The 25,628-nt window shown below is 48.5% G+C and overlaps 2 protein-coding genes and 1 long non-coding RNA gene across 3 annotated transcripts in view; 2 read left to right on the plus strand and 1 right to left on the minus strand.

Moving 5' to 3' along the window:
- Positions 1-25,628, plus strand: part of CSMD2 (CUB and Sushi multiple domains 2) — a 590,124-nt gene that overhangs the window by 251,540 nt on the left and 312,956 nt on the right. The window contains exon 8 of the mRNA XM_029945853.1: positions 20,411-20,523. Coding sequence (XP_029801713.1) covers positions 20,411-20,523 — 113 coding nt within the window. The remainder of the gene's footprint in view (positions 1-20,410; positions 20,524-25,628) is intronic.
- Positions 3,182-3,889, minus strand: HMGB4 (high mobility group box 4). The gene has a single exon (XM_029947994.1). It carries the CDS (start codon positions 3,766-3,768, stop codon positions 3,205-3,207), a length of 564 nt encoding a protein of 187 aa, XP_029803854.1. The 5' UTR covers positions 3,769-3,889; the 3' UTR covers positions 3,182-3,204.
- Positions 4,024-6,182, plus strand: LOC115298846. The gene is made up of 2 exons (XR_003911868.1): positions 4,024-4,354; positions 5,937-6,182. It is a non-coding gene; the product is annotated as an uncharacterized LOC115298846 (long non-coding RNA).

Raw genomic sequence — 25,628 nt, forward strand, 5'->3', positions numbered from 1 at the left:
TTAGGCCAGGCTCCCCCTTCTCCTCCTCCTCCCCCTCCTCCTTCTCCTCCTCCTCTTCTCTCCCTCCCTCCCCTGTCATTACATTATAGTCATTAGAAGCCTGCAGATTCACACCCTCCTGTCGACTTTTTCATAAAGGAATGTTAATGGAGTTTGTCCTCAGCAGGGGCAATGCAGCCTGTTGTCAGAATTCTGACTTGGCCACCCACATTCATGTAATTAATCACACAGGAAACCAGAAAGGGGCAGTATAAGGGCTGGGCCCGGCTGTGTGGCGGCCCTCTTCCCAGAAAGGAGTGTGGTACAACACCCAGCTGCTACCATCAGGAATCCACAGGTCAGGCTAGAAACAAGACAACTCAACTGGAACCGCTAGAGAGGAGTGCAAGCCAGGATGGAATCTGCCCGGGGCTGGGGGGTCTTCTCCACCTTAAGGAAGCTACAAAGGGAACGAAATTAAACAGATAAAGTCGAAGCCAGAGGGAGACATAGGGCTAAAGACAGCCTCTACTAGAATCATAAGGAATCTGGCATTTATTGAGTGCTGTATTGGTTATCTATTGTCATGTGACAAATCACCATACACTTACTGGCTTAAAACAACACACAAGGTCTCATGGTTTCTGTGGGTTGGAAATCCAGTAACAGCTCAGCTTGGCTGTGAGACCTCACAGGGCTGCAATTAAGATGTCAGTATCAAGGCTAGGTTCTCATCTGGAGCCTCAGCTGGAGAAAGGGCCCACTTCCCTGCTTATGTGGTTGCTGCAGCATTCAGTTCCTCATGGTTGTAGGACTGGGAGCTTTAGTTTTTGTTTGGCTCTTGGTCTGAGGCCACTCTCAGCTCTTAGACACTTACCACAGTTCTTTGCCATGTGAGTTTCCCCTGCTTGGCCTCTTCACCAAGCCAGCAAATAGAATCTCTACAGCAAATCAAGTAGTAAGATGGAATTTTGTATATCATTACTTAATCACAGAGGTCACATCTTCTTTTCCTTCATTCTTTTGGTTAGAAACAATTTACAGGCTCTGCCCATATTTAATGAGAAGGGGTCATACCTGGGTATGGACACCAGCAAGGAAGATCAGGAGACGGCCACACTAGAGGATGCCCACCACAGTACCTATTAAGTGTTAATGATTGTGCCAAATGCTCTTGTATGTATTATATCACTTATTCACTAAAGCAACCTGCAAGGTGGGCATCATCCCCATTGCATGGGGAGGACTCAGAGGAAAGAGAACTTACCCAAGGTTCTGCAAACATTAAGGTTAGAGCCATTTGTCACACATCACCAAGCCAATCCATGCAAGCTTAGAGGCTGAAGGATTTGCATCTTTACAGTGGAGCAAGGTCCTGAGGAAGGCAGGGGAAGGAGGTAGCAAGTGTGTTACAGCTCCCTTGTAAGACTCCAGACCAGAAGCAAGTGCTGGGTGTGGATTACATGTTGAGAAAGAAGAAAATCCAGCACTTAGGTTTGATGATCTCTGCTTTCTCAATGAAACAGAAAATGAGGACATCTCCTGAGAGAGTGCAGGTTGGGTTGGAGGGGAAGCAGAGCCAAGTTGGAACAACAGCTATAGGGAACAGGGAATGGGAAACAGGAATGTGGCCAACACCGGTATAAGGTTGCCAAGTAGGATAAAATTGCTTTCTCCCTGAAGACTTCAAAGGTTGCCTTGGTAGGGGGTACCTGCTCCTACCCCCGGCACTTTGTATAGTCTTCACTGTAGCCAGGCCTTGTTGTGCTGTTATTTATGCCCATATCCATCTCTCTCATCAGAAGGAAAGTTTTTTCAGAGCAAAAACCTAACAGTAGTCTATGCAGGGCCTCCCATTACCCAGCACAGGATCTGCCACATAAATGGCCTGATTCCAGACATTAAATTTTGAAATCATTCCACTATATTACCTTCTATTCCCTTAAAGGCTCACCCAGTCCTATAAGATTTTTCAAAGTATTTTTACTTCTGTTTTGAGAGCACAAATAGCAGTACAGTATGAAGTGTAAGTGTATCATGGAATAGAAGTGAAGATGGAATTAGGGAAGTCTGTTGCGTGCATAACCTGGTGACAAAAAAGCAATTTTGAAATTTGATGCAGTCTTTTTGATGTCAAGAAGCCAAGAGCCATTTCAAAATAGTTCATATCAATCTATATTGATAGGAAATGTTGCCCATAGTATATTGTTGCCTGAAAAAATAGTTATAGCACAGACACAAAACAATCCGATTCATCTCCAATTACCAGTTTTGACTCATTTTAAGTGGCAGAAAACCTAATTCAAGGTAACTTAGACAATACCCTGATGACATAGGGACTAACATTTGGTCCCAGGAATGAGGCAAATGGCTTAGAACAGCCTCAGGGCTACACTTTCCCATAGGACCCCTTGCAAAAGCTCTGCGGTCCACTCTAATTGGACCAGTGTGAGTCACATGCCTGTGACTGGACCAATCAGCATGATGGAGGACTTTATCTAATCAAGCCTTGGATGGAGGCAGGTGCTGTGAACAAGATGCGAAGGGATGGATACTGGGTGGTCATAAAGGCAACAACTGTCCACTCCGTGTGTTTTATACTTATAATCACAGCAAAAATGAGTGGGTGGATGCCCATCAAAATTTTGACAGGGTTTCCTCCAAGTCATAGGACTTGGGCAGAGTCAGATGCCTGTTTTTATAAAATCAGTCCTGAGCTTCATCTCCACTAGAGTAGGGATCACCACTGGAGTCTCATCTTGGCTAATGGCACCTAAGGCTTGCTGAAGGAGCAGTTCTAGAATTCCTGGAGGAACTGAGCCCCCCAGGGCCCACCTAAACTCTAGTTTCTCAACCTCTATTGGGCCTGAATTGGGAGCCCAACTTGTACTCTAGGCCTCTGGCCCTCCTGCTGGAGACCCGGAGGAGGGTCTTCCGCCATAGAAAACCACTTGCAAATCAGAATGTCTTTACTTCCGTGATGTCCACTTGCACCTGGAGACTCCCATATGACCTGCCCAAGCCAAGCCTGATAGGTACTGACCTACGGGCTGCTCTGTGGACACCTTTGCCACCTGTCTCAAAGCCAGCCCTCCCCAGGATCAGCTTCCAAACCCCAACCTCAACTACCACCCACTTGCTTCCTCAAAGACGCAGCAGCCATGGTCGTTCTAATGCCACAAAGGAGACCAGTGACACACAATGTAGTTGAATGGCATTTTATTTCTAATTGGATCCACCAGCCTTGTCCGACTCCATTTTCCCTCTTCGCTGGTGGCACTTGCTGGCTTTACATTGTTTACGATAGATTTCCAGCTCCTCATGGTACTTGGCTCTCAGAAGAGCTGCTCTTTGCTCATATGGTTGTTTTTCAGCCTCTGTTTTTGCAGACCACATCTTCCCTGAGGCCTTTGCCACCTGCACTACTGACCAGTCCGGATTCTCCCTCTTCAGCTGGGCATAGTGGTCTTGGCAGAAGAGCAAAAAAGATGATGGGGGTCGTCTGGGTGCGTAAGGGTCCCGCTTTCTCCGCTTCTTCTTCTTGCCAACATAATTCATCATCTCTTCCTGGTATCGGGCTTTGTCGAGCTTGGCCAGGGCTTCATATTTGGCCTTTTCATGCTTTGGGATGGACCTCCATTTTTCCGAACACTTTCTAGAGAACTCTTTAAAGCCAAGGTAGGTATTTGGCTGCTGCTCCTTGAACTTGTTCCTGTAATTCAGCAAAAAGTGGATGTAAGAAGAGACATTTGCCTTGGGCCTTAGCTGAATTTCTTTCTCCATGTTCATAAGGTCATTTTTTTTTCTGGATTCAGTAACTTGGACAGCAGAGACTTCTGTCTCCACACTCCAGGAGCAATCTAGAAGGTGCTCTACTTGCGGTGAATTTCTCTCTCTGCAACAGCTACAGTCAGGAGTCAGCCTTTTCAGTGGTGGTGGCATTATTGAGTCAGTGGAGGGGACTGTGACATCATTCACCAGCCTGTGGCATTTGCATACAGCTACTTTTATTGGTTGGCTATTTGAGGGTCCATTTCTGCTTCTCATGAGCGATGATGGTCCCTCCAGACAAGGTTAGGGAGCAGCCACTTCCTCTAGAATATTTCTTCTTGGCTTCCTGGAGGCCATGGGCTTTGCTCAGCTATAGGAGCTTTCAGTCCTTCAGATATAGTAATGAGCCATGAGGTCTGCCTTCCTCACCATAAGATTGTCAAGATGCCACATGATCCCTTCCAAAGTCAGGATGGAAATAATGAACACGAGGAGGTGGATGACTCCGAGCTGTCATGATAAAATGTGAAGTCTTTCTGTTTGCCTTGAATGGTGGCAGCTCACACCATTCAAAGAGTTTAGTAGTGACTCTAAAAATAATCAGGTATGACAGCCGTGACTCGGTTCCTGTCAGGACACGGTTATCTAATTTAAAACCTGAGCATTTGGGCTATACATCTAAATTCTTGTCGCTCTGAAGAACTGGGGGGTGGGGTGGGTGGATGGAGGACAACCTTAAGGTTTTACTAATTATATTTGAGTCCACGAAAATGGGGTTGAATCCTTGGCCAATCAGGAGCCCTCCCTGCTCCCATCTCAGAGATCCCTGTCTCTCGGGGTTAGAGCACAGAGCTCTAATGGCTGCACTCAAACTATTTGGCTTCTGATTTGTTGTGAAAGCAGTTGCAAACATTCTTCTTCCAGATGAAGGAAGAAGGAAAAATAATAGTGTTATCTAGTGACCTTTGGACACTTTGAGGTCTTTGCTTGTAAGGTACTGAGGTTAATACAACACGGTGGTTGATGATAGTGCCAAATTGATATGGCTAGAAAATGGAGCCTCATTAACACAAAAATTAGGGTAAAATAGCTGAATTTTGGCTGATTCATATGCTGTGCTTCATATGCTGCCTCCTCAGAACTGGTGCCTCTGAGGCCAATGTTTCCGGTGTGCAGCCTCGGCTACTGAGGCTGACAAGTAAGCTACCTAAGACTAGACCACACTCCCAAGGACTCCACACTTTTGGTCCATCCCCAGGACTCCAGGACTGACTTCAACATGTCTTCTGTAAAAGAAATGTGAAAATTAATGAGAGTCCCTAGTTCTGAATTTTTCCACAGCTCTGCCACAAGGCAGCTGAGCTACTGACTAGTCCCTTCTTTCCTGTAAGCTTGTGATTTCATATCTGTAAAATGGGTGCTTTGGACTGGCCACAAAAGACCCACTGGGTGACATGCTTTTGTTTTATGGCTGCATTTAGGGGCCTGTAAGACATCAGATGCCAGCCGAGGAAGTCTGGGCTAGTCGTGGTAGCAGAGGGGTCTGGCCAGTGAGAACATTTCTCAGCTTAATTAGCTTTTTGTGCTCCAGTAGTTTTTCCCAAGGGCCACTACAGGTTGACTTACCTATTTGTTAGATCTGAGCTAGGGTACCAAGTAGAATGGGACATAGCTCCTCTCTGAGATGGAAGGAGTTGGCTAACATCCATAGATATTAATCAGACTCTGCTCTGTCTCACAAAAGCCCCAGTGGCCCATCTGTGTCTCCATTCATAACCTTCTACCTGTCTCATGATGGAAAGATCCAGAGGATTAACTCCATCATAATTATCTGGAGCCTAACAGATCTAGGAAGACAAGGTGGTGAAATGGAAAAGATGTGGCTACCCTTTGGTTTTTGGGTCACACTCTCAACTTGGAGAGATGAAGTGGGGGCATTGTCTGGAGGACCTTAAGCACAGTCAATATGCCTAGCTTTCTAAGTCAATGCTTTGTGTGCTGGCGGCTGAGACATTCCAACTTTTTCCACCCTGTTCTTTTGCCCTGGGAAGCTGGCCCTTACGGACCACATCAATGAGTCTCATGCCATCTGGCTTCCATTTCAGTTTGGCCAAGGGGACCCCAACAGTAGATCATGGAGGGAGGAAGGTGAAGTCAGGACATTTATTTTGGCTCCCTCCTTACAGGGTCATCTGGTGCTGGCTCTCTGACCCTGGACTGAAGGTCTTGGCTCCAGTTAAGGGTCTTTTCCAAATGACTGATTCCTTCTAGGTTCGCGTATTGCTCCCTGTGCTTGTCCTCTCCTGCTGAGGGTGGTAAGAACTCTGCTTTTACTAGCCTCTGAGGACTCTGCTATGCCTTGTGGCTTTCCTACACTTTGTTCTTCCTTTTGTAAAGAGCTTCTTTATTAAACACTCCTCAAATTCTTCTAATCTGAGTGGCCATCTGTTTCATGCTGGGACCCTGACCAATGTACCATGTTTCTAGCTTTCCACCATGAACAGCCATGGAGGTGGATAAATAAAGCAAGTGTGGGCATCAGTCCAATGTCGAGAGTATTGAGATTCTCAAGGCCCACGTACCCAGCAGTCACACAGCCTAGAATGGTCTGCAGGGGCAAACGTTCCTGCCAGGGCAGTAGCAGAACAGGGCCAGATGGCTTCCAAAGAGGCATCTAATATCCCCTGTATTATGAGATGACCTCTAGGCAGGGGTATTGGTCTGGAGAGCCAGATAGTAAATATTTTCAGCTTTGTGGGCCACGTGGTTTTTATTGGAAGTACTCACCTCTACCACTGTAGCTCAAAAGTAGCCATAGACAATATATACACCAATGAGTGTGGATATGCCCCCAATATAACATTACAAAAACAAGCAGTAGGCTGGAGGTCATAAATCTGCTGATACCAGGCTAGAGATATGAGTTCAGTGTTTTCTAACTTGTTAATTGCAGTTTACAATAAGAAATACATTTTACATCATGACCCATTTGTGCACATGCATACCTCATAATATTTATATAATGCTTAATGTCCCCAGTCTCTTTTCTAAGCATTTTACCTGTATCAATTCATTTAATCTTTAGAACAACCATGTTTGTGTGTTGCAGGAGGTGCTATTTTTATCCCCACTGTAAAGATAAAGGTCTCTAAAACACAGAGTTTACAGAAACAAAAGCTTTATGAAACTATACTTACTATGTGTGTGATGTACTCTTTTCTATTCTGTTATAGTCTCTATTTTGTTATTTAAAGTGCAAACTGCAGATCTGATCTCATGACCTACTGTGGACTGATTTGAAGAAAACTAGGCAAGCTGAGGGGTATCCACCTTGGAGACTGTGAGATCTTCTTGACTTGGCAATGAATGATAACAAAGTGGAAAGAACACGACATCTAAAGCCTGGCAGACATGAGTTCGAATATTAGCTTTGCCACTTACTAGCAGGGTCTAGTTTGTTGCAACCTTATCAACAAAGAGCAGTGATGTGGTAACAAAGCAGTGTTAACAAACAAGTGAAGGGAATAACATACCCAGCATTCCCCCTACCATGGGGACTGGACATAGGGACTCACTTTTAATGAACAGAGGGTGGAAAGTTCAACTTGTATCTTTCCAGTAGAGAAAACTGGTAAATACCACCTTAATCAGTAATAGTATTCTTCCCCCAATTCCATAGCCCCTAGTCTAATGATGAGACAATATTAGACAAACCCAAATGAAGGGATATTCTATAAAACACTTGACCAGAACTCTTCTTTCAAAAGTGTCAAGGTCTTAAGAAAACAATGCCTGAGAAGCTGACACAGAGAGACTAAGTAGATTCAGTGTTTCAGTGCTATGGGAGATGCTGGACAGGATGTTGGATCCAGAGAAAAGGCATTAGTGGAAAGACTGGGGAAATCCAAACAAAGTCTTCCATTGGGCTAACAGTACTGTACCAATGTTGATTTCTTAGTCTGGATACATGTAGCATGGTTATGTAAGATGCTAATGTTAGAGGAAGCTGGGTGATGGGTCTATAGGAAATTTCTGTACTATCTTTGCAACTCTCTTCTTACTTCAAAATAACAAGTCTTTTAAAAAATCTCCCCAGCTGCCAGTAAATGTGCACCCTGAGTTGAGATACCTTGACCCTTCTCCTCCAGAAATCTCAGGGTACATTTGACCCTCAATAGTAGCAGCATGTGATCTTGGCATATCTTCTGTAACACTGTTCCCCAAATTTGGGGGCATGCTGGAGCCATCTGAGGAGGTTTCAAACATCCCAGTGCTTGGGCCACAAGAAGAAGAGCAAAAGTACCTGGCTTGGGTATCTGGTAAATGCTTTGATGCTTCCTCCATCCCCCTCCTGCCCCTCTTCCAATGGAGTGGGAATCAGTGACTACACATGCCCTCTGAGGAAGGTATTTGTGGTAGGTAGAATAATGGCTCCACAGAGATGTCCACATCTGAAGCCCGGAAGCCCATGACTGTGTTACCTACCTTCCATGGCAAAAGAAACTTTGCAGGTGTGATTATGTTAAGGATTTGAGCTGGGTGGATTATCCTGGGCTATCTGGGTGGACCTTATGTAATCACGTGGGTTGCTGTGAGAAGAAGGCAGGGGTGTCAACATTTGAGATGAAAATGCAGTGTCAGAGTGAGATTAATGGATGCGGCACTGCCAGCTTTGAAGATGGAAAAAGAGACCACCAGCCAGGAAATGAGGTGGCCACGAGAAGTTGGGGAAGGCTAGCAAACAGATCCTCCCCTAGAGCTCCAGAGAGCACAGCCCTGTAGACACCTTGATCTTGGCCCAGTGATACCCATTTTGGACTCCCGACTCCTAGAACTGTAAGACAATCTGTGTTGTTTCATGCCACTAAATTTGTAGTAATTTGTTAAAGCAGCAGTAGGGAAGGAATACAGTATCCTTCTCATCCAGCTCATGGTCTCTAACATTTCCTGTGCTATTCTTAACCTCTGCTTGTGTTAATAAAGATGAAAAATTTATGCCACCGCTTATTGGATTAGTTGTGGGAGCAAGGAGCATGATCTACTCAATTTTACACACTCTTCTTCACTCACTTGCTGACTCATTAAGTCACTAATTCACTCGTTTGCTTACCAATTAATTCACTCTTAGATTCTTTCAGTTCATTCACTTACTCATTCGCCACTCATGTATGTGCATACATGCGCATACGCACACCCACATCTCAATAAATAGCTGTGAGTTGCTGGAACAGTGTGGCTGATTCTTTGATGGCCATTTATAAGCAGTATTTGAAGGATGGATATTGTCTTAGGAAAGGAGGCAGAGGTAGAGAGAGGTATCTGAAATTTCCTGGAAGCCAGACTGGTGGGGAAGGCAGGGTTGTAAGCAGCCAGGCCTAGGCTCTTTGGCACTCACCTCATGCCAAGGGCTGTTGCTCAATCACATGTGATCATACTATTTTAATAATAATGATGGTTATGCTTTAGGTATATCATCACCAGAAAAAACTAGAGAGAGATATCAATTTTTCCAAGGCCACACAGCAATGAGTGGCAGAGCCAGGGCCCAGACCCAGGTTGGTTTGACTCTTACGTCCATGTGGTTAGCCTCTACTAGGAGTCCAGGAACCCCCTTGGCAGGGGCCAGGGAGACGTGGAAGCCAGCAAGGAACAAGGCAAAGTATTGCAGGAGGTGGGCAGGTTGAAGGAGAATAAGGTGTCTAAATCTCAACACTTAAGGGGTTCAAGGAAGACTTGTCTTACTTGGGTTGGTGGATCTCTCATTCTATATGGATCTGGTCAGTTGATCCCCAATTTGTAGAATGCCCTGAGTTGGCAGGTAGACTGTCTAGGTTAGCCCATAGAACCACACCAGCATGTACAGGTAGGGACACGTGGAACGTGGGTCTACTACTGAGGAGAAATGTGGGCCCTTAATAATAGTGAATGTACTTTGAGCACTTGCTATGTGCCAAGCACTGTCCTGAGAGCTTTTATACCTGTTATCCCACTTAAACCTCCTATCAGCTCTATGAGGTGGGTGCTATTGTTATCCTTAGTAAATAGATGGGGAAACTGAGACCCAAAGCAGGCCAATTACCTGCCCACAGTTAGATAACTAGTAAGTTTAGATCTGTGACTTGAACCTAGGCAGGTGCTTCCTAGAGCCCATGTGCTTAATCTCGCCCCAAACTGCTTTCTTTCATGGCCCTCTGCCCACGAGTCTCCCTTCCTGCACAGAGACATGCCATGGTCAAGAATATATGGCTGCTGGTCTTGAAGTCTTAGCATCGCATCACCCTGAATCATCACAATGCACTGTGGGACACACACTGGGAAAGAGAGGCTCAGAGAAATGCAGCCATCTCCCAGGGTCACACAGCCAATGGATGCGGACCCAAATCCAGTGTCATCTTGACTAGGACCCCTTCTTCACCAGCCTGCATGTCTCTGAAATGTTTTAGGCCATACATCCTCTAGCCAACTGGAGGTTCATGCCCTCAGCCATGGCTTCAGAGCTGCCGGGCTCTCAAGCAGGGCTGGCTAGCTGCCTCCTGGAGGGGGAGGGGTACATCGATGATGCTCAGGCTCAGAATGGCAGTCGAGTGGCAGGCAGAGGCTGGCGTGGGAGGCTCCTCAGTAAGCCATCTGCAAACATTTCCTCTGGATGAGAAGTATTATCCAAATATAATCCCCAGAGGGCTCTGCAAGGCATACATGGCTACCTTCCCTGGGAGGGGAACAGGTCCCTTCTCTGACTCATGTCTGCCAGTGACAGGTGGAAGATGGACAAGGTTGAGAGAGCAGGAGCTGGTGGAGGTCAGGCTGGGGCTGCCCAAGGAGGAGGGAAGGTTGCTGCCATGTGGACTGGCTACGCTGGGTGCCACAGAGTGCCCTGTCCTTCCCCCCTGCCCCCTGCACTGTTCTGTCACCAGAGTGGATGCAGGCATCTTTACTTCTCCGGGAAAACCTACACTGGGGTCTGCCTAATCTCTGTGTGCTCTGGAAGGTAGGGTCAAGAGACTGATAAGATCTCAGCCCTTCTCCCTTTAGACCGAAGCAAGAGAAGAAAATGGTTCACATTTGTTAGGTACCTGCTGTGTGTCAGGCACAGTCCTGGACACCTTATATATACACAAGTTCATAGGACCCCCATTGCACAGATGAGGAAACTGGGGCTCAGAGAAGTTTGGGCACATGCCCACATATACACAACTAGTGAACAGTGGATCCAGACTCGAATACAAGGCTGTGTTGATTCCAGAGGCCTAACCCTTAATCTTTGACCTCCCTAAACCTATTGCCTCTGTGTAGCGGAAGAAGACAAGTGATGAACCAGACAGGTGGCATCTCCACGCAGGCAGAGACCTGAGGCAGGAAGGTGAGAGGGTCCAGGTAGAGTGTGGGCATGCCTTGGTCCCCAGGCTCCTACGGACTGTACCCCGTTCTTGGACCAGGCCTAAGGTGGCAGGCTTTAACATCTTAGAGCATGGGACCATCAGGTCTCCAGATCGGATTGCAGGCCTAACCTGGAGCAACAGAGGCTCTGGCTGGGGGCAGGGGATGGCTAAAGGTTCAGCAGCAGGGCAGGGCAGAGACTGCTCTTCGATTCTGTCCGAATCAGACCAGTGCAGGATAGGGAGTAGGACGACGAATGTACAAGGCACATCACATCGTGTAAGAATGACGAGGCAGGGGTGGCAGCAACAGGGGTGCAGAAAACCACGCTGGGCCACCCCTTTGCCGTATCTCCTCCTCAAAGAGGAGAGGCAAAGCCAGTGCATGGTCCCATCAGCCGATTGGCTCCGCTTGGGTCACATGGCCGCTCTGATCCAATCAGCTGCTGCCTGAGGGTCACGTGGTTCCGGCGGGAGGCCTCCTCTTCAAAAACTTATCGCTCTGCCTGATTTAGTCATGGAGACAGAAAATGAGGGAGGCGGGCGTCCCGAGAAAGGTAGTCGAGGACCTGCCACCAGCCGCCTCGGCCAGAGCTCGGCCCTGGCCGCACCCAGGTCTGCAGACCCAGCGCCAGCCTGCTCCAGACAGCATCCTGAGCACAGTCTCTGCGCAAAGGCCTGAGACGCTCCACGCCGCAGCCCTGCGGGCTCAGCCGCTGAGCCGGAAATGTACTGAATGGACGCCCCAGGCCACTCCCAGACCTTCTCGAGGTGCTGCCCCTAACACGCAAGCCCCCAGGGCGCCCACCCGCAGGTGTTGACACCCGCGGCCCAGCAACCCAGAAGCCCTGTCCCTGGCACTCCCGGGCACAGGTACGCGCCCTCCAGGGAGCAGTTCTTCTGGAGGAAAAACGTTTACCTGATGTAGTTTGTGCAGGTTCCCTGGAGCTAACAATTAGCTGAGCAGGGAAGAGCCCTGATCATTCGTGGAGTTTATTGCGTTGTTTCTGGGGAAGAAGGAACGTTTGCCCACATTGATTACCAGACTTCACTGATAACTGCTCTGGGGATGTCAGGACGAGAAGAGTACCCCAGAGAGGTACCAGCGGCTGCCACGTGGATGGGGAGCTCCGTGAGGGCTGAGGGACCAAGGGACTGGGGTGGCCCATCTTGGTTTTTGTGGGAAACGGGGTGAAACCCCGCATGGCCTCCGAGGCTCTCCCTTATGTCTCCAAGCTCACCTGCTCGCCTGCTTTTCCCCACCTATGCCCTCTTTTCACCAGCAGGATCTCCTTCATTCGTTGGTTCATTCAAGCGTTCCTTCTCCCTAGTGAGCAGTATTGACTGAGCCCTTTCCATGTATTAGTTTTCCATGCAAGGTACTGAGGGAAAAACTGTAAGTAGTAAGAAATGTGTCCTGTCTTCAGGGAGCTCACAGTTTGGGGGGGTGAGGCACACCCCTGGACGATGCTTGATGAGACAAGTTCCTGGGTAGAGGACGTACAGGGAGTCACCAGATCCACAGGAGAAGCCAGCCAGACTCCCTGGAGCCAGGGGCTGTAAGATCCCACCTGAAGGGCGAACTGGAAGGAGCCAGGTGGACAGGGAGAATTTGGCAAGGAGCTGAGTTCTCCATCTTCCGAAACGTACAGAACAGATCTGTACTGACCATCTGTCGGCAAGGCTGTCGATGAGATCCATACATAGCTTAACCCTTGGGCCTAGGAGTCCTCTGAAGCCCTCCTCAATTAGGATTTTAAGATTAGTTGATTTCCCACTCTCCTGATAGCAAAGGGGATGTAATTAGAACAGATGCCCCGCTACTGAAAGCAAGAGACTGCTGTTTGTCCATTCGTTTATTCAGTCATTCACAAAGCACGGGTAATAAAAGTGCTCGGCACTTAGCCCTCTCCACCAGAGCAGCCCCTGGGGTGGCCGGCCCTCCCACTGCCTTGCTAGGCCTTCCTGACCAGTGCTCTGTGGCACGTGAAGCGCCAGCTGCCTGCAGGCCAGCTGCCACCCCCACCCTCCATGCCCGTGCACTTCACGCTCCCACCAGCCGAGTCTTGCACTTTCTGAGAATCAGATGGGTCTGTTGCCAACCCTCTTGGTGCCAGTCATACTTGTTATTGTAATTATGTGATTTAAATTAAACATCACATAAGCTGATGAAATATGAGTGTGAAAGGAAATAGAGTTGCATCTATGGAAACTAAATTGAATGCTTTGGAATGACTCCATGAAGGAGAATGTCTAAAAAGAATTGCTTCCTAAATATTAGGTGTGAATGACTGAGACAGTTGTACCCCACTGGGGTGGTTCCATCAGGGCAGGGACTAGGTCTGTCTTGCTCACTGCGGCCTCCCCAGTGCCTCACACAGAGCCTGGCGCATTGTAGGTGCTCAATAAATATGTGTTGACTGAACACACCATAGCAGAATTGGACATACGAACGATGCACTGTGGGGATAGTTTACGTAAGGTAGACAGTGTGGAGAACAAAACCGTGGTCAAAGGAAGGATCTTTGTCCTACATTCAGTGGATTGGCAAGTAAATGTGCATTTCACGCTATAATGAAATGCTTTAGCTGTGTATGTATATTCTTTTCTTATTCTGTCCTTAGAAATTACTTTTTACTAACCAACTATGTCATCTTCAGGGCTTCAAGGTGTTAGTAAACTGTTTCTGTAACGGCTGAGATAAATATTTTGGGCTTTGCAGGTTATAGTGTCTGTCACACGTACTCAACTCTGCCATTGCAGCATGAAAGCAGACAATGTGTAAATGAATGATCACGGTTGTGATTCAGTAAAACTTTATTTACAAAAACGGACAGCAAGTTCTAGTTTACCAACCCCTGTTCTAAGAAATTGATTTGTTCTATGTGCCAGGCACTGTACTGTGTTTTGTAGACATATCAAGACAAAGAACATCCTGACCCAGCTTTTACAGAGCTTGGCTTCTAGTTGAGAGATGGTTGTGATTTGGTGTGTCGGCATGATGGCAGGGGCATGAGCATGGTGCAGCAGGATCACAGTGAAGGCAAATGCTCCTCCCATGGGAGCAGGGAAAGGGAGATGTGGAAAAAATGAGACATTCGGTTAGGTTTACGGGATGGGTGATATTTCTCCTGGTAGTCAGGTGGGGCGACAGGAAAGGACACTGTGGAGAAAGTAGCATGTGCAAAGGCGTGGAGACACGAAGAAGCGGGAGCTCGAAGTGAGTGTCACTGGAGAGGGAAGGTATGAAGAAGTCTAGAGTTTACAGTATTGGAGCCGGTGGGCCTCTGCTGCTGGGTTTCCAGAAAGGCAGGAAACTTGGGAAAATCTCCCCACAGAGTACAGAGATGGACTGGGGTCAGAGGGCAGATCAGAAGGCTGTCTCAGTAGTCCAGGTGAGGACAGTGAGGTCATGAGGCCCAGAAGACTTGGCCATGGAGAGCAGGAACAGGAGTTAAGAATGATGCTTGGGTTGGGTGGCTAGGAGGATGGTGTGGATTACGGGGAGAAAGAACACTGGGGAGCAAGAATGATTGGCAGAAGTCTGGGTTTGTTCAGACAAGCCCCAGAACATCCAGGCAGGTAGCTGGGATTTGAATCTTCATACCATGGCTCAGCTGCTCAGAGCTGCCTGAACAAGTGGGGTGGGTAGGCACTGCTGAGAACTGGAAACTCGAGATGTCTTTCCAAAGATAAGCCTAAGGACTCAGGGACTCCAACAGCCCATATCCAAAAGAGAACTGCATTCATCCCGGGCGTTGGCCCAATTCCATGTGGAACATCATGGGTTTGTCTTAGAAAAAGCGTTTATCTTGACATAGCAAGAATCCTAGGCATTTGGTTAAAGGAAAACTGATATTGAAATCATGGGTGATGAGAATGGGTGTCAGGGTTGAATCAATAAAAGCTCCTTTCAGAGAGGAGAGGTAGCTTGGGTGGGGGCAGCAGGAATCAGGTTCCAAGAAGGGCCTTGGTGTCCTTTGCTTACCACCATCAAGACATCCACAGGGTTTCCCTGATTGCATCATGGTACCCTCTCCATCCCCTGAAGAGAAAAGCAGATGGCAGGTGGGAGACGGGGAAGAGGGCTTGGGAGTGGGGATAAAGTGGCAAGCCCCTCCTGTTTTTCACATTCTCCCCAGCCAGCTTGGTGGCTGGAAGGATAGTTGATGTTCAACCCTGGGATGCAGAGAGTCTTCAACCCTGAGTCAGATCCAGGCTGCGTACATAGCTTAGCTAAGAGATAAAGCACAGAGGAGCAGCTCTGGAGCACAGAAGCCAGATGCCACTGAGTGGTAGCTGGGCAGAGAAGGGGACATTGCAGTGGAATCTGGTAGACTTCAGGCTTTGTGAAGGCTCCCCATGCCCAGGGAACAAGGGGGAGTGGCATCCACTGGCAAGCACAGTGCCTTGTGTATGGTGTGTGCTGGGTGAGTCAATGAATGAGTGAATGTTCTCCCGAGGATGTCAGTTTTCAGGAATATCGAAATCTAAAGCAGGATCTTCTAGTACTCCCCCTCAGCTCACAGGTAGGTAGTGATTCCTTGCAGACTCACTGTTTTCAGCGTGGCGCCACAACATCTGACTGTAGGAGAAGCTTCTTAAGATAAAATGCTTTCCATGAAGTCTGCTCTAAGCTCTCCTATTACCAAGAGAAGAACTTAGAGCTTTCTGGAGGGGAATTCAAAGCCACTTTTCCCATAATCAACTACATGCATTAAAGGGAGTGTTTTGTTTTGTTTTTTTTTTCTCCCCAAGCCAGATTCCATTAATGAAGCCCCATTTAACGGAAGTCAATTTACCAAAAAGAAAAAAAAAATTGAGTGTAATTGCTTAAATACATTTTATGCTGTACTGCAATAGCAATTTCCTGGGCAAACTTGGAATTCCCAAGGCCCCCCAGAGTGAAGTTAATGTGGACAGAAAGGTTTGAAGGGGAGAATCTCTCTTTGTGTTTCTCTCCTTTAATTATGATTCTAAGAGGGAGCAAAATTAGAGAGGATCCTGGGGGGAGGTTGGAGGGAAAGAAAAGAGATAGAATGGAATTCAGCCTAAACTGTTCTACCGCCTTCCTTCCTGCTTGCATGTATGTGGCAGTAAAACACAGTGGCTCAGTAGCTAGGCTCAGAGTGGAATGGTTTGAGTGTGACTGCCCCTCTGCCATTTCCTAGCTGTGTGACCCAGAACAGGTTTCTTAACCTCTCTGTGCATCAGGTGGTATAATGGGAAAGGGCAGACAGAATGTCAAATACAAAGGCAGAGAAGCACAAAAAAGCAGTGCTGTTCTAATACAAGTAAGGTCTCCTGTTTGGAGATGGTGTGTGGGGGGGGTCTGTTTGTTTGCACATGGCCTCGTGTGCTCAGGGAAGGAAGACAGGGCAGGAGTCTTCACTGAGAAGGTGTCATTTGATCAAAGACTTAGAGGAACTGAGGAAGTGAGCCACATGGATATCCGGAAGAAGAGCCAGCTAGCAGGCAGAGAGAAAGTCAAGTCCAAAGGCCCTAAGGCCAAAAGAGTTCAGGCCAGCCTTGAACAGCAGGGAGACCTGTGTGGTGGAAGTAGAAAGAATAGAGAGGAGGAGAGGGGGAAGTAAGAGAGGTGAGAACACACTGGCTTTTTTAAAGCCTGAGGCCGTAGTAAGGTCTTTCACTCTAAGGATAGGAGCCACTGGAGATTTGTTTTTAATTAATTCTATTCAGATATAATTTACACAAAATATAATTACCCATTTTTTAAACTGTTTATGTATTTTTGAGAGAGAGACAGAGACAGACCACAAATGGGGAAGAAGCAGAGAGAGAGGGAGACACAGAATCTGTAGCAGGCTCCAGGCTCTGAGCTGTCAGGACAGAGCCTGACGTGGGGCTTGAACTCACAAACCATGAGATCATGACCTGAGCCAAAGCCAAATGCTTAACCAAGTGAGCCACCCACGGGCCCCTAAAATTACCCATTTTAAATGTTTTCAAAGCTTTGACCAACATGTACTTCTCACATAAACACCGTCTCCTTCAAAATATAGAACATTCGCATGATTTCAGGAGGTTCTCCTGGACGCCCCCCACAGGGGATCCCCACCTGTACCTCTTACCCCCAGCTCTGACATCTGCTAATCTGCTCTCTCGATTAGTCTTTTCCAGAGTTTCATATCAATGGAACCGTCAGTATGTCCTCTTTTATCACTCAGTGTAATGCTTCTCAGAGTTCCCCGTGCTGTTGTGTGTGTCAGTGGTATGCTGGAGAGTTTCCAGTAGGGCACAACACCATCTCACTGGCAGAGTCTGATGTGATGACTCCAACATGTAAGCTCCCAGTTCTTGGATAGTTGCCGAGAAGACTCTCAATTGTGCATTTATGTCCAAGGAGGCAGGTACAAAACAGAGTAAAAATGTGTAGGCAACACAGAGCCCCGAGAGTTTAAGCCTTCGGGGTAAAGAGTTACCAGGAGTCCTCGGGGTAGGTAAAGGTGTGAGAGAGGGGGGCAGCAGATGTCCCTGGGAGCCTCTCTGGGCTGGACGCTTAGGGCTAAAAGCAGATGCAGGGGCTAGAGGAACCTCACTGGCTCCCACTTACTGTGGAGGCAATCGTGACTTTCATCCTGCTCTTGGGACCCCGGCACCCTCCCCACATCCCATTTTGCAATAAACATCCTTTGGTTCTGAATTATTCAAGTAAATTCTCCCTATTTCTACTTCCCTTATGTAAATAGTCCCCAAGCTTTGTCAATGAGATAGAATTGAATTTGGCCTGGGGATAAAAAACCCCACAATTCTGTTTGTGGCTCCTTAGGAAACTTCAATGACTCAGCCTGTAATAAACTATTTTAAATGGGATCTGGTGAAATAGAGTAATTGGTTTCTATAATAGCTCTTACCAATGGCAATATGGGTTATATTATTGGAATTTGGTGTGTGTCAGCATTTTCATTATAGTAAAAACTCAGTTTTTCAGGGTATGAAGCTCCTTGGTTAGTTCCTTTGTTTAATACACATTCATGGGGACCCACCACACTGGATCTCTTCCATTTGCCCTTCCAGATCCTCTCCCCAACCTTTTCCACTCTGTTCCACATCTAGGAAGACTTAGCTGTGGGGCGATAGCAGTTTGCTCCTTTTCTTCTGCTTCTGATTGGGATAAATCAACAGAAGCATCATTAGGAGATTGGAGGAGGAGGAAAGAGGAGAGTGAGTTCTGGGTTTGCATTCCTTGCCCCTTCCTAGTGAGACTTAAACTGATCGAAGATCTGGGTCCTGCATGGTGACCCTGACCTTGCAGCCTTCTTTTTTAGGGACAGTTGTTTCCTCTTCAGGCTCATAAGTGGTAACAAGCAACACAGCACTGCCCCATCCCTGGTGGTTTCTTCCCCTTTTTATAAGGAGTCCATTCATTGAACTCCTGGAATTATTCTCCTAGAACTTGCCACCTGCTTTCTGTTGGAACCCTGACTTGCCTGCTTTGTACCAACCATGGTGCTAGATGCTTGGTGCAAAGACGAAGAATAAAATTGATAAAGAATAAAATAGGAGCTGCCATTTACCAAAACCTCTCTGTTTCCCAGGGACCTTGCTAAGGCCTTGTGTGTGTGTGCGCACGTGCATGTGTGCGTGTGGGTGTGTGTGTGTGTGCGCATGTGTGTTGTCTAATTTAATCTTTGCAACTCTTTGAGGGAATGGTTATTATCACCCCCCGCTTTACAGAGTCACAGAGAGCTGAAGTAATTTTTGTAAGATTACACAGCCGATCCCTTGAGAGCCCAGGCTCCCTCACCACCAGGCTACAGTGCCCTCTTTGAGGAGTTATCTTAGGAACACACACACCTCGACGATGAATCATAATCCGAATACAATACTGTGGCATCATAGAGAAGGGAAAAGGGAAATGGCATTTCTTGAGCTAATGCATGTCAGATACTGGGCTAGGTTCTTTGCCCAGAGGTAGGTCTCGCATTGATTCCCACAGACGCTTCAGGCTCAGATTGGTATTCTCATTCTCAGAAAGGTTCAGTAACTAGTCCTAGGTCACACTCGTGCTAAGTGGTGGAGCCCGGATCCGAACCCAAATTTGTGTGGCTTCCAAGCCAAGGAGAGTTGGAAAGGCCTGCCTAGGATGTGATGTTTGAGGGCTTCCTGAAGTCCTCTCAGACAGCATGGGTGGTGCAGGGCAGAGGGCTCTGGGTGGGCCCATTCCAGGCAGAAAAGGCAAAGATGTTGGAAAGGACAAAGCACGGGTGCTTAGGAGACGTCTTCGGTAGGGCATCCCCGTGGTGGTGGGAGCAGGCAGGAGGGAGGTGTGAGGCTGCCTAGGGCTGGGATGGGAGGAGGGTCACTGCTTTGTACCAGATTCCTACGTGGGGGGAAAAGAGGGAAGACACTGGTGCATAGGCCAGCTCAGAGGCTGTGGGGTAGAGGAGGGAAGACAGAGGGGATTCCTGGGGAGAACAGGCACGGAGTGGGGGCCTCAAGGCACTGCCTGAGTGAGGTGGAGAGGGCTAGTGCTAAGCATAGGCTCATGCCAGCGGGGGACAGGGTGGAAAGTCTGAAAGGCCAGTCTTGTGTAGGTACTAGGGAGCCACTGAAGATTCCTGTGCTTCAGGAAGAAGGGTCTGGTTAGCCTGGAAGTTGGCTCAAGATGGCAGTTGGTCAAGAGGCTGGGGTAATGACCAGTGATGGTGGTAGAGACCCTGGTGACCCACTCCTTGGGCTGGAACCCAGAAGAAGCTGTGTTAAAGGAGGAGGTACAGACCTAGCCATCCCTGGGGAGGCCTCTTATGGACACACAGGAATAGGGGAGGAGCCAGAGGAGAGCCGGGGCCCAGTGAGTGACCCCGGGATAGGCTCTCACACCACTGAAGGGTGGCACTGCCTGAACCTGAAGCACCTTTCTATGGACTCCTTGGGGAGCCTGAGGGGCTCTACCTGGGGGGTATGGGCTGGACTTTTGCTGGACGATCAGGGTCTTGGGCAGGGGTGAGTATGTGGACATCTGCTAGGGAGGCTGAGGCTCTCTTCTGCCGTGTGTGGTCTGTTCAAGGAAGTGACACTTCTCCACACCCCTGGTGGGGGGAGGGGAGGGGCCTCTGCTCCTGGCCTGAAGGACCCAATGTCCTCACAGCATCTCAGGGTAACCCGTGGTGGGAGGAGCCCCTGGGAGAGCCTGCTGAAGCTGCTCAGGGCCTGGGTCGCTGCCGCAGGCCTGGGCTGAGGCCCTCACATCATGGGAAGTGGGGATCACAGACGCTGGCCCCTGCCTCACCACTCTCCCCGCCCACATGGTGTCCCTGCAGGTTCACCGGAGCCAGCCTCCCGGCCCCTGTCATCAGCAGCAAGAACTGGCTGCGGCTGCACTTCACCTCGGACGGCAACCACCGGCAGCGAGGCTTCAGCGCCCAGTACCAAGGTAGGCGGGGGCTGCGAGCTTCCCCTGCGGGCTGCAGACACGAGTCCTGGGGGCTCCTCCTGTGCCCTACTGGGTCCACGTGACCGCAGGGAGGACATGCCTCTCTTGTCCTGTTCTCATTTGCAGACCCTGGGCTGCCACACCAGCAGCTCCGCACCTGCTACAGCACCTGCCCCAGGCAGCGACCGGTGACACTGCCCCGAGCTGCCCCTCCCCCAGCCCCTCTCCAGGCCTGGCTAATCATAGTAGTTACTACTGACTGCCTTCGAAGAGCAAAGAGCTGGCAGTGTGCTGGGCACCTGACGAGCGTAGTCTCATTTAACTCCCATCATTCTGGAGTAAATGCCATCACTGTCCCCATTTTATGGACAGGGAGGTGGAGGCTTAGAGAAATTAAGCAAGTTTCCCATGGCCATATGAACTTCTCCTGCCTTTCAACTCCAGAGCCCAAGCTCTTAGCCACCAGAATTTAGCCTATGCCGGAGTAAAGTGGAAGAGTCTCTCTTCTGTGTTGGTGTTACGTACAACACAGATGTTTTATCACACCCATGGGCAGAGGGGCTGCAGGGGTGCTGGAGGTTAGGGGCTCTGGTCTGCGAGGAGCCGTCTGGCAGCCAGAGATCAGACCAGGAACGGCAGGTGGAACGTGCAGGGGAAGCAGATTTGTGCTCCAGGCCTGAAGAATTTGCTCACCCAAGGCAGGGAGATCCAGAGTCCCCTGGGTATATGGGAGCGGATGAGGGCATCCCTTTCAACCTTGAGTCTACTCGAAGTACACAGAATTTGTAAACACCAGTGGTGGGCTTTGTAACTTGCTCATTAAGCCCTTAACTACTACCCTTTACAGGCCGATGTTGGTTTGATTGATTTGACAGGGAACTTGTATTGCACACCTATTAAGCATAAGGCCCTGGAAGGCCCTGGGGAATTAAAGGAGGGGTGGGCTCCTGTTGTGAGTTGAGTGAGTGAGGCAGCTCCGTGGTGTGCACAGAATGGAACAATGGAGGCCTGCTAAAAGGCAAGAAGGCCTCCCCGACAGCGTGTGCTGGCGTGGAGTGCCCATTATCAGGGTGGAGAGCGGGGTGGCCAGCCCCCGACAAGCCCTACCTCATAGGCTGCAGCTCCAGACGGCACCAGCCTACCAGCCTGTCGCTCACCTGGATGGGGCGCGGGCAAGGCCCCTGGGGCCAGGCTTTTGGCTGAAAACTAGGATAAAAGCAACACTGCAACCAGAAGCATTACCTTTACAATATGGACCTTTCATAAACAGCCTCATTTCTTTGGCACCTTTGAAATGTTTAAAAAAATAAACAAAAAAACAGAATCCCTGGATGGCTCAGTGGGTTGAGAATTCGACTCTTGGTTGCAGTCAGGGCATCATGGGATGGAGCCCCAGGTCAGTCTCCATGCTGTGCCATTTCTCACAGTATCTCCTCTGATCTCTCTCTCTCTCTCCCTCTTCCTCTCCCTCTCTCCCTCCACCTTCATCCTCTGCCCCTCCACTCCATGTGCACGCTCTCTTTCTTAAATAGATAGATAGATAGGTAGATAAAATGAAGGAAAAAAAGAAAAAACTAAGTCAGGGGCACCTGGGTGGCTCAGTCAATCAAGTATCTGACATCAGCTCAGGTCATGATCTCACAGTTTACGAGTTGAAGTCCCATGTTGGGCTCTGTGCCGACAGCTCAGAGCCTGGAGCCTGCTTTGGATTCTGTGTCTGCCTCTCCCCTGCTTGTGCTCTGTCTGTCTCTCTCAAGAATAAATAAACACTAAAACAACAACAACAACAACAACAACAACAAAACTAAATAAAAAACCATCCAGATCTGTCGCGCTTCTTCGAGCTTCACAAAGCCTCACTCTGAGACTTTCCTGGAGGCATTTTTCCATTGCCAATATTGGGCTTTTGTGAGTGAAGCCCCTTGCCTGGATCTTTTCGTTGTATTTTCCAAAACAGAAAAGCAGGGATGAGTGCTATCATTTCATCTGATTAAGTGGGTGCCAGTGTTTCTACTGTTTCAGGTTCCTGAGGGCGTGTTTGTCATGGTCATAGGCTGCAGCTTGATGCCAGGCAATGGGCAATGAGAACCCGGATGCGGCATCCTCCCTCCTGTGCACCAGGCTTGATTCTGGGCACTGTCCGCACCGCCCTATGTGGGCCTCCTCACAGCACAGTGACAAATGTGCTTTTAATTCCCACATTTTGGGGTGCTTGGGTGCCTCCGTCAGTTAAGCGTCTAACTCTTGATTTTCAGCTCATGTCATGATCTCATGGTTCAGGAGATTGAGCCCCAAGTCAAGTGTCAAGTTCTGTACTTGGAGCCTGCTTGCTCTCTCTTTCTCAAAATAAATAAACATTAAAAAAGATTTAAAAACCCACGTTTCAGCTGAAGAAGCAGAGGCTCAGAGAGGTTGTACAACAAGCCCCAACACACACAGATCACACAGGCTGTAGCTGGTGAAGCTTGAATTCATTCACAGGCCCGTGTGAGTTTTCTGCAAAACCAGAAGGCCATCTCTTAATGATGCTTTGAGTGCCTTATCTTTCCTATTCAACTGGTAGCTTTTAAACTATGTTTTGCTACTCTCATCCCACTATAAAGAAGTACTTTGCCTATCACAACCCAGTACACACATCTATCTATAGAACTAAAAGGAAAATGTCACCAAGTGGTATTTATCGTTACTAAGCGTGATGCACCCTGAAAATTTCCAATTTTTAATGTTGACTGCAACCTGTAAATTAATTTTACAAGGCTCTAGCCAGGAACAGCCCAGCCTGAGGAACTGCTTTAGTTATGAACGTCTCAGACGCAGGCCCTATCCCATCCGCTCTCTGTCTCCCTTAACACAGCCCCAAACAGGGTGGCACATTCACATGTGCCGGTGTTCATGGAGGGCTTGCTAGGTTTCAAGCACTTGGCATTTGTCACTTCATTTAGTCCAAGAGCAAGTGTGTGAAGGAGGTACTGCCCTTGGGCCCGTTTTACAGATGAGGCACCAGGGTTCGGAGAGGACTCGTAAGCAGCTCCAGGTCTCCTCAGTGGGGTGTGGGGGACCGCACTTGCACCCTGGCAGTACCCATCTGCAACTGGCATGCTTATACACAGTGGTTTAGATGTTGTGTTAATATGTGATTTTACCCTGGGAACTTCTTTTTCTAGTCTCTTCCAGACTGAGGGCACATAGTGCAAGAGCATACAGTAATCATTTAGTAACTCAACTGGGGACTCAAGTAGGGTTCCTCAGCCTCAGCACCATTGACCTTGTGGCATGGATGGTTCTTTGTTGTGGAGGGTCATCCAGAGCATTTGGGGACGTTTAGTGGCATTCCTGGCTCCATCCATGAGATGCTAGATGCCAGTAACATCTCCCACAACACATGTAGTCGTGATAGCCCGGAAGTTTCCCCATGTTGCCAAGTGACCCCTGCAACCAAAATCACCCCCCATTGAGAACCACTGCCCTGAAACTTCAGCATGACTAAAATAATCTAAGTTTTGCAGCTTGTAAATTTAACACAAAAGCGTGGCAGAAATAGCTTTTAGGGGGGCTAGCAGGGGACAGAGGCATCCTGCCTGGCTGTCACTAAAGAGGGTTTAGTGACGAGACCCTTTACAAAGGATAGGATGGGATTACGGAACCCATAGGGATGATAAGGTCTTTAGGGACCATGCAGCAGGGAGAGCTTTGCCACAGCTGGGAAAGGGCCAGAAGGAGTAGAAAAGACACCACCTGGCAGAACTGAGGGGCCTGACCACTGCTAACCCAGTGCAGGAAGAGGGGGCCCGGAGTCAGTAACCAGAGCAGCAGGGGCTCTAGAGCCAGGAAAGAGTACAGTAGGAGGGGCCTGAGAATCCGTAACCAGAGCAGGAGGAGGAAGCCAGAATCAGTAACCTGATCTCTCTCTTCTCCCTCTCTCTCAAGTCTGCTGTGCCTCCCATCTGCCAACCCAAAGGGAGCCAGGAACAGGGAACAGAGGCCCCGCTGTGGCCTGCTGTGTGCCCTGGGAGACCACAAGCCTTCCCAGTGGGCCCCCTTGCTGGAGCAGTCCACAGAGGTCAGGCTTCCAGCACAGAGCAGGCCCGAGAGGTCTGAAAACTGGCCCTGGGGAAACAGCAGCATGGGGTCAGCCTTAGCGGCACTCAGCTTTATGGCATTAGAGTCTCAAGTGATTTATGGCATTTCAGAGCTAATAATTATACCCTTCAAAATGTATTGGTGGACACTTCTTTTCTTAGAAAACAAATCATAAATTGGACAAATAAACAAATAACCTGAAACATGGCACATTCCATTCCTGTCTCAGTCTGATCAGAGTTTAGGGCTATTCCTGGCCAGACACGATTTTAACTACGACCACAGGGAACCAGGGGACCAGGGTTCTAGTGTGACTCTGCCTCAAGCCAGCTGTCAGAAGGCAGGAGAGCATGTTTAATTTAACAAGCACTTTTGTGTGACACAACTACCATGTGGCAGAAGAGAAAGTTGGACACAGCCAGGCGATGCTCTGCTCTCAAGGAGGACAAGTTAAAGAGAGGAACAGGCATAAATCTAGAAGTTGTGTGCAGCAAGATAAGAGTTATAATGGAGGCCCAGTGAAGGGTTCTAGGATGAGAGATAAAGGAGTAATTAGTTTTGCTGGAAGCACTTAAAGAAGCCAAAAAAAAAAAAAGTGGCAATGACATCAGTGTGGTCCTTGGAGAGATGCCACGCAGGCAGCGAGGAGCGGTGCAGGTAGAGTGCAGTCGGCGGGACAGGAAAGCACTGAGTCTAAGGAACCCCAGACACCTGTGTGTGTCTAGAGCGGAGATCGGCCAAGTACAGCCCACAGGCCAGATGCAGCCATCTGACCGTCTTCATACAGCCCTCAAGCTAAGAATGGGTTTTATGTTTTTAAAGATCAAAGCAGAAAATCAGAAGATGAACATTTCAAGACAACTGTATGAAATGCATATTTCAGGATCGGTACATGAAGGTTTATGGAACACAGCCTCACTCATTCACGTACGAACGGTCTGAGGCTGCGGCAGTGCTCCTGGGCCAGGGTTGGGCAGTCTGCAGCTGAGACAGACGGCCCGCAGCCTCATACCCCTGCTCCCAGG

The sequence above is a fragment of the Suricata suricatta genome, chromosome 8 (assembly GCF_006229205.1).
Source record: "Suricata suricatta isolate VVHF042 chromosome 8, meerkat_22Aug2017_6uvM2_HiC, whole genome shotgun sequence".
NCBI lineage: Eukaryota > Metazoa > Chordata > Mammalia > Carnivora > Herpestidae > Suricata > Suricata suricatta.

What these genes read in the sequence shown, in the direction of transcription:
- HMGB4 (XM_029947994.1), bottom strand. Translation starts at nt 3,768, where the DNA reads ATGAACATGGAGAAAGAAATTCAGCTAAGGCCCAAGGCAAATGTCTCT.